At 29.7% G+C, this 8783-nt stretch overlaps 1 protein-coding gene across 1 annotated transcript; it reads right to left on the bottom strand.

The window, feature by feature from the left end:
* Positions 1-4998: 4998 nt before the first annotated feature.
* On the bottom strand, positions 4999-8149 carry LOC110661695 (mannan endo-1,4-beta-mannosidase 4). Its single transcript, XM_021820399.2, has 5 exons — positions 7283-8149; positions 7007-7201; positions 6543-6662; positions 5558-5754; positions 4999-5467 (listed from the first exon to the last, which is right to left on the bottom strand). Exons 1-5 carry the CDS (start codon positions 7649-7651, stop codon positions 5113-5115), a joined length of 1236 nt encoding a protein of 411 aa, XP_021676091.2. The 5' UTR covers positions 7652-8149; the 3' UTR covers positions 4999-5112.
* Positions 8150-8783: the final 634 nt, after the last annotated feature.

Below are 8783 nucleotides of genomic sequence, written 5' to 3'. Positions count from 1 at the left end.
ATTTGCAAGGGGAGGGTGCTTAGGGATTTATTATCTTCTCATCAAGGTTGTTCCTTAATGATGAAGGATTGTAACAATATCATAACAATACTCCATCATGTTTGGAGAACCAATGTCCTTATTGGTCATGGCCATGTTGGTCATGATCACATTAGTTGTGGCTAACACCCTACACACGGGCCGCCTATCCTTACACAGTGGGTCTAGACCACCACTCCATGAGCTATCACTCAGAGTGTCGGATCTTGCAAGATGGAGCTGATTCTGATAACAATTGATGTAAATTGTTCCGTAATACAAGTCACTGAGGTTTATTCATGTGAGGATAGGCCATTTAAGTAGAACTTACATTTGAAAATCGGTGTCTGGGAATTTATTAATCTCACACTAAGCTTGTTTCTTGGCCATATTAAGTTTGTTTTTCAGTGATTCATGATGCTTAACTGTTCATATCATAAAAAGAATGATGAATATTAAATTTTATCCTCAGGTGACAGTTTTAGGATAAAATCAATGCAATCTCCAAATAGTAACATTTTTTCTTAAAGGACAAACAATAACATTTTAGTTATATGGTTAAGCAATTGGAGTCATGTCACTAACTATTCTCAACAAGTGAAGTCGTTTTCTTGTTTGGGTCATCACTGTTCGGACAGTTGAAGCGTTCTTATTAAATGTATCCTTATTTTTCGATATAGATTAATTTTATAATTTATTAAAGGTTTAAATTATAAATTCAATATAATAATTAAAATAAAATATGTATCAAAAATTTAGGAATGAAAATGAAGTGGTTAGAGATGTGTATTTATTAGTGCTAAATTGATTTTTAAATTATAGGGAAATGATAGAATACAAATGTATAGCTTGGACCATTGACAATGATAGATTTCATATGTTTCATTATAAACAACAATAAAAGGTATTCTTGCACGAACAATAAAAGCATTGAATAAAATATAGCAGAAATTCTGAATCTTTGTGCTAAACAAAATAACCATCTTTTTTGGGTCTCACAACGATCAGGTTCAAGTTTGAAAATTCAAACTAACCATAAACAACCCCTTTTTTTACTACTTTCTTTAAAATATTATATCAAGTTCAAGTTTGAATATTTCTAATTATGAAACTTGATTCCAAATAGTTGCTAGTCATCAATCCCTCTTCCTTGAACGTCATTCCAACTTCCAAGCATCAATGAGCGATCAATATCTTCTAATTGCCATTTTCTTTTCATGTTTTCACGGAGATTGATGGAGTGTGAAAAGCGCAGTATTTTATGGAAAACCGAAGAAAGATTTGCTTGGACAATACAAATGCAGTTACAGTAGTTGAAATTGTTGAGAAAGCCCAAGAAGAGGGAAACATATGCACGTTTTTAAACGTGCAGCGAACTCTGGAGGCTTTATTGTGAGCTGCTGCGAATCTCGATAATTTACTTGTCCCATGAGATTTTTTTTTTCAAGTGTTTTTGTTTTAATTTAGTCTCCATTTTTAAATTTTATTGCATTGTAATGACTGTTCTTCATTGTTTAATCTTGGGATTTTCTTGTTTATTGATAGGTAATTTCTCTTAGGGAAAAAGTTTGAAGGATCAAGTAGATCCGCATTAAATATAGAACAATAGAAATAGTAAAATTATTTTGTATATAAAAATTATGTCATTTTACTAAAATATCCTTTAGACTATTTTTATGAAAAAATATAGAGATTTAAAAATTTAATTTTAAATTATATCTGTTGTATTTATTATAATTACAAATTTCAATACAAATTAAAATTTCATTTACTTTTTCTCTTTCCTTTTTTCTTTCATTTTTTTAATTAGGTTCACACATTTAGAAAAAAAAAATATTTATGTAAATTAAAAAAAACTTAAAAATAAAAATAAAAATAAATAATTTATTTTTATTTATTTTTTATTTTAATGTGTAAATTAATATTAAAAAAGTACAATATATATTACTTTATTATAACTAAACAAATGATCAATCTGAATTTTAGTTGATTAAATTAACTCAATTAAACTAACAGTATAAATCGATTTCGATTAATGCATATATTATAATAATAAATTATTAATTAATATTATAATTTCAAATGAATTCAATTGGCTTAATTAAAAAATATATTTCATATAAATAAATTATATATTTTTAATCATTTGACTTAATTAAAATATTAATTCACTAAAATATATGATCAATCTAATATGTCACATATTTAATTGATTCAGTTGGCTGAAATATATATTCAATTGAATCATTTAAATGTCAATTGTTATAATTGATTCAATTATCCATGAATAATGTGACATATCGCATACTCAACTGATTCAATTAACTAAAATATATATTTAATTAAATCATTTAAATAATAATTGTCACAATTGACTCAAAATATATATTATGTGTTGATTCAATTGATTTAATTGACTCAAAATATATATGGTCAATTAACATAATGTGACATATTACATAATCAATTAATTCAATTTACTTAATTAAGGGCTAATAATAATTGTCACAATTGACTCAAAATATATATGGTCAGTCGATTCAATTGACTCAAAATGTATATGATCAATAGATATAATATGAAAGTATAATTTATTACTATTTGCTGAAAAAAAGGATGTAGTTGGAGGGAAAGTAATGAAAGTGGAAAGAGTAAATAAAGTATAACATTTTATGTTACGAAAACCCTTTGATCCATATTAATTATGAATCCACTTGATCCCTCAATCATGACCCATTTCTCTTAGTCTGGGGAAAATTACATCTACTGTCTCTAAATTACTTAGTTATTTATTTATTTTTGTCCAAAAAAAAACTTGCATAACTTACAATAGTAATTTTTCTAATTAAAAATAATAAAATTACCTTTTTACCATCTTTTTCTATTTTTCACCTATCTAATTAAATTGATTAATAATTATTATCAATAAAATATTTTAACTAAGTTTTTTAATAAAATTATTAATTACATATATTATTTATTATTAATTAAAATTTAATTATAAAACTTAAAAAATAATAATATAATAATAAATATTAAATTCTAAAATAATAGTTTATCAATATATGGTATTTGTCAATATTTTATTTTTATATAAAAATAAAAAATAAAAAATAAATAATAATTTATATATTCATTTTGATCAAATATTAATTTAGTATTAATTAATTAAAAATAAAATAAAATAAACTTGTAAACCTCTTGTTGCTAAATTTTTCTAAAAATTTTATTTTAATAAATTAAAGTTACGTCCGAGACTGAATGCCTTTTTATCCTAGTTTTTGTTTGGAAATGGATTTTCACTTCTCAAATCCCTGTTGACCCCAGAAGTTTATTTATACAAGTTATCTGATTTCAAATGCTTATTTTTTTACTTCGAATTTGTTTTGTAGTCCAAAGAGCATAGAAAAGCAGCTACAGTGCTTAAAGTAGAAAATTCTTGATGAATTGTTCTATCCTGGTACAATCAAAACCAAAATGGCGGTGGCTGATTTACTACATGTTTCTTTCGTCCCCATTTGTCACACAAAAAGTGGGCATTGGGTATTCGAATAGTTCTGTTTCTGGTGTTCAATTAGGTCAGCTCCTCCAGGAAAATGAGTAATACTACCAGAGGGTTCTTGACAACTTCTGTCCTTGCTGATGTTACTAAAGATTTTATGGTAGCTTCAATTTGCTTATAAGCTTTTAAATTTGAAGTTCATGTTATTTAGATAGGTGCCTCTAATCCATACTCTTGTGAGATCGCAATGTAGAATTTACAGGCACCAATGCTTGAAAAACCAGAAGCAGACCCAAAGACTGTTGCCTCTATTATATTAGGTGGTGGAGCTGGGACAAGTTCTTCCTCTTACTAATGGAAGGGCTAAACCAGCTGTAAGCTGCATAGCAAGGCATCTCATACAAAAATCATGCACCTAGTCCTGAAAATCCTTTCCAATTGCACCATCTAAATCTTCAATTTTTGGTGAAGTACACCTGCTAAACGTCTGAAGATTTATTCACCTATTGTCATGAAATATCTTCTACAATAAATCAACATTCATTTGCTTATTGACATATAAATCTGTAATATATATTCCATCTCACACGCAGTATGACTCTTCTCCTTCCTGTTATCTTTATCTTGTTGGAGATGGAGAGGAGATAAACGAAGAAAGAACAAGAACAAAAACCTCAAAACATGAAGCATAAAACAGAATTTTTCTTCTTCATTTTCAACACTTATTTCTTGCAAGTATTTTCTTATAATACCTCCCCTCTCCAACAATCTTTTCTCTCTCACTTTTGTTACAGCAGCAACCTCTCTTTTATAGAGAGAATAGCATTTCCTAGTCAACAACTAAGCTACCTATCACTAGATAAGCATCCTAAATCTGTTGCTAAATACATGGAGAATCTCTCCTTTGTAACTAAAGACATTACATAAGCATAGTACAATCATAGAAAAAATCTCAGCTCTCCAACATATCTTTATCATGCAAAAGTTCTGAATTTAATCCTTGATGAGTTGCATATAATGAGTTATCTTAATCGCGCAGGAATTGCATAATTGACAAGAATGCAAGAATTGGGAAGAATGTGGTCATAGCAAACAAGGATGCAAGTATTAATGTATAGCTGTCTAGTAGTTTTTTCCACCCCAACTTTCTTTAGTCATTCTTCGGAAGAGGAGAGATGCAGGTTGACACTGAAATAGTAGGAGATGGCATTTCACAACCAAATATTTTCAGCTAAATTCATCTTTGTTAATAATACAAGAGTGTGACAAGAATATTAAACTAAACATGTTCTTCCCTTTTGGCTTGAACTGCAGCATATGGAAGATGCAGAAAGACCATCTGAGGCATTCTATATCAGATCAGGAATGACAATGGTGTTGAAAAATTCTGTAATAAACGACGGGACGATCGTACAGTTTCTTTTCTTTTTTTTTTTAAAAAAAAAAAACAAGCGAAGGCAAAATTGGAGCATCAGAAATTCAGAATAGAGTAGCAACTTTTCTCTTCCTGTGGATGGAAACCAATACAGGGATACAAATTTATTTTGTGATTCCTACATGTGTATATCAGAAGTATTTTCTTTTTAATTTTTTCATTTAATAGATGATAGTCTGTGAGACTGTTCAGCAATCACACTGGCCGTAGAGGGGCTCTCCTCCAAGACTACTTGGTAGCCATCTCCCCAGCTGTCCATTCCTTGGGCCATGAGTTGCCAAAAGAGACCACCATTAAATGGGCCCCCACTTATAACACTGTTGTATATGGCATTATATATCTCCACAAAATAGCTGTCCCTTTTCTGTAAGCTGTATCCAGGAATCCTGGAAGACCTTCCGAATTCCCCAATAATAAGTGGTTTGTGCAGCACTGAATTGGAGTCTTGGATATGGTCTTTGACCCATCTGTCTACAAAAGCAGCCTGCTCCTCTTCGCTTGAATTTGGCAACCTGCCATGAACGCATTAATCTCGGGACACATGAAAATTATTAGCTTCTAAATGATTGTAGGGTGAGTGTGTTAATGATAAAAGAGATTACCATTGCTCAGGGTAGAGATGAATGGTGGTAAAATCAATCTCTGGGACTTGATTGTTGGAGATGAAATCAGTCCCAACAAGGAAATTACCAGGATTGAACTGCTTCATCGACTCCCCATAAAACCCTTCAAGCCCAATCTCCAGTAGATGGCAGCTATCTACGGATTTAACGTGGGACGCCATTTCTTTGACCCAGTCCTGCAAGAAATTCTTGCAGTTGATAAGGATTTTTCTTCCTTATCCCTGTCTAATCTATACACAACCGAGTTCCATTATTTTTGTTATGATTTTCCTAATAGGAAATTAGGGGTGAGAATTAAAATTTTGAAGTAAGTAATATGTTTTTAATCAATAGAGCAAATCAAGTCAGGTCAGACTTCATAATTTGTTCTTTTGAATTCCATGGCTTTTTTTATAATAAAGTATTTATATTTGAAATTATTTTAATTCTTCGGCCATAACATTGTTTCTGGAACGTAGGCATGTATTTCCCTTTTTTTTTCTTATGCAATTTCTAACCATTTTCATAAATTTTTTTTACTTTTTCTTTAATGTTTTCTATTTTTTTTATTCAATAAATTAATTACAAATATAGCTATTGATAATTATTACTTTAATTAAATAAAATTTGCTTTTTAAATTATCATTAATTCATTATATTGATGATTATCAAGACTTTCACTAAAGTACTGAACAAGCGTAAGAAAAACAAAATCTCTATATGTTCTGACAATATTTTTTAATGCTCTTCTCAATAAAACTCTTTTTAAAATAATAATCGATTCTGATTAAATTTATTACTATTTTTAACTCTTCATTTGCACAGGAAGATAGACTATCCCTGATTGGTAAATAATATGATAATTTTTAATTACAATTAGATTTAAATTGAGGTAGCTCTTTTCTTAAAAAAAAAAAGTTAAAGTTAAAATATACCACGTAATTTAGTAATAAGAAACATCCACGAGTAGAAAGAGAGGAAAAACCTGAATTTGTGATCCAGAGGAGTCATTGGAACGAGGTTCATTTATCAATTCCCAAGCAAAAATGGTCGGATCATCTTTATATGTCAACCCTGTAATTGAGTTAACTCTTGTGAGCACAGCCTGCATGAACATATATATAAAATCAATTATTCCATATACTGAAGAAATTATGGGACAAATTATTAAGGCAATAGGAAACAAATTTATTAACAAACGGTCAAAAGCTTAGCTTCTTTACTTTTTTGTGCACGAGTTGATAATATAGTCGTGCAAATTGCTGATCATGAAATCAAGAGAACCGTAATACTGATGATAAATGCTCAAGAACTTCGTGATGGTTTTGCTAAAAGTTTTACAAGGCATACATTAATTAATCAATTTAATATCATCAAATTGAGTTCTATCCCACTAGCCTGCTCATGAAATTAAAACCCAACCAATTAGCAAATTAATTATTTCAGTACCTTTACATGGTTTTTATAGAATGTTTTGACCACAGGATTTGTGTAAAAGTCATCATCGTTACTCAATTGCAGGCCACGTTCCCTTGCCCACTCAACATACTGATGTCTACCCCCAAAATCTTCGAAGTTATTCACTAAGCTTAGGATCAAAAAAATTCCATGTTTTCCAGCTTCTGAGATCACAAAGTCCAATCCCTGAAAAACATGCATGTGTGTACATTATACAAATTCCCATGTGATCGACTGACTATAAGAACAAAGCTTAAACGCATTTACCTTGAACATGTCCTCGTTGTAGAAACCCGGAGAAATCTGGAGAGGTCTATCAGAACCACCATCACTAAACGCCCAAGTTCTAGCAATATTCATGCCATTCTTGGAGGCTTGCTGGAATGCAGATGTGACCTTAGTCCTTGTAGAAGGATCAGATGCCATGTACATCATCCAATATGCATTGAAGCCATTTAAGTAGAGAGGCTTGTTGTTCATTACGAAATGGATTCCATTTGTTCTAGCGAAAATACTACCATTATTACCGCTGCATACTTGGGATAGATCCTCGCAATTTCCATGTACCTGAAAGACAAGCAGAAGAAGGGCTATCAAAGCAAAACTGTAGTAGTTCAACCATCTCATCCCTAACATGGGTTGATTAAAAGGTAGTAATTAGTTCAACAATTAAACCAGAACCCAAGTTTTGTTATGGTTTTTTGGACAGGAAAGAGTGCAGTTCATCTAGTGCTTGCCTGGTTTTTTTCCTGTGGGTGTAGTAGATAGACAGGAGTCAGGAGGAGGAGAGGGTGGGTGGGTACGTACAAGGGAAAGTAATATGGTTTTTTGATTTCTTATAGGTGGTGTGGATTGGTAACCGCACCATTGCAAAAATTTTATATGGGTTTAACTAGACCCATCAATAAAGCTAAAGTAACTGACTGATTTTGTAACCAATCAGTCAGAAGAAAGAAAATGCAACCGCTGCTGATGACTCATTTGGTATTATTGTTAAAATTATTATTGAAAAAATTATATTTTTAGATATATTATTTAGAAAGTATTAAAAAATAATTTAAAATTAAATTAAATAAATTTTAATAATAAAAATATTAAAAAAATAAAATAATTTTTTTCAACAACATTTAAAATAATTTTCTTTTTAATAATTTTAGATCTTTAAACGCAATTCTAAACAAGTATTGAACATAATCAATTAAAGCCACTTAAGTTATTTATTTATGTTATTATTAATTTTTTTTAACTTAACATAATCAAGGAACTAAAATTTCCTATTTAAATAGATGGCTGCATGTTCTCTCATTTCACTCGCAACACTAAGTTAGTATATATATATATAGAATTTTAAATTTAAAAATTATATTTTTTAAATGAAACCATACAATAAAATTATCAAGCTATTGTATTTTAAAGAGACAAATCAATAAAAAAATGTCCATTGCATAGAGTCAATGATATTACTTACTGTAGATGGTTTAAATTTCCTTGAAGAAATATACATGTCTCAGCTTGATGAATCTCATTAATTTATTTTTTATATTTTAATTATTATTTTAATGTATTGTAATTTTATTAATTATAAATGTTGTAATTATCAATGCTCAATAGAGCAATTCTTACATGAACGATGAATTAAACCCTGAAATAGCTGAATTGGCTTATGCACTAAATGAAAATTCAACTTATAAGGGATAAAATAAAACCTGAAATTTGCACTTTTCTGCTGTTAAATACTAACAGAACTATTGACATGAATATTATTTTC

This window comes from Hevea brasiliensis, chromosome 2, assembly GCF_030052815.1.
Source record: "Hevea brasiliensis isolate MT/VB/25A 57/8 chromosome 2, ASM3005281v1, whole genome shotgun sequence".
Classification (NCBI taxonomy): Eukaryota; Viridiplantae; Streptophyta; class Magnoliopsida; order Malpighiales; family Euphorbiaceae; genus Hevea; species Hevea brasiliensis.
The sequence above is the reverse complement of the archived record's forward strand: the minus strand, read 5'-3'. Positions and strand labels throughout refer to the sequence as shown.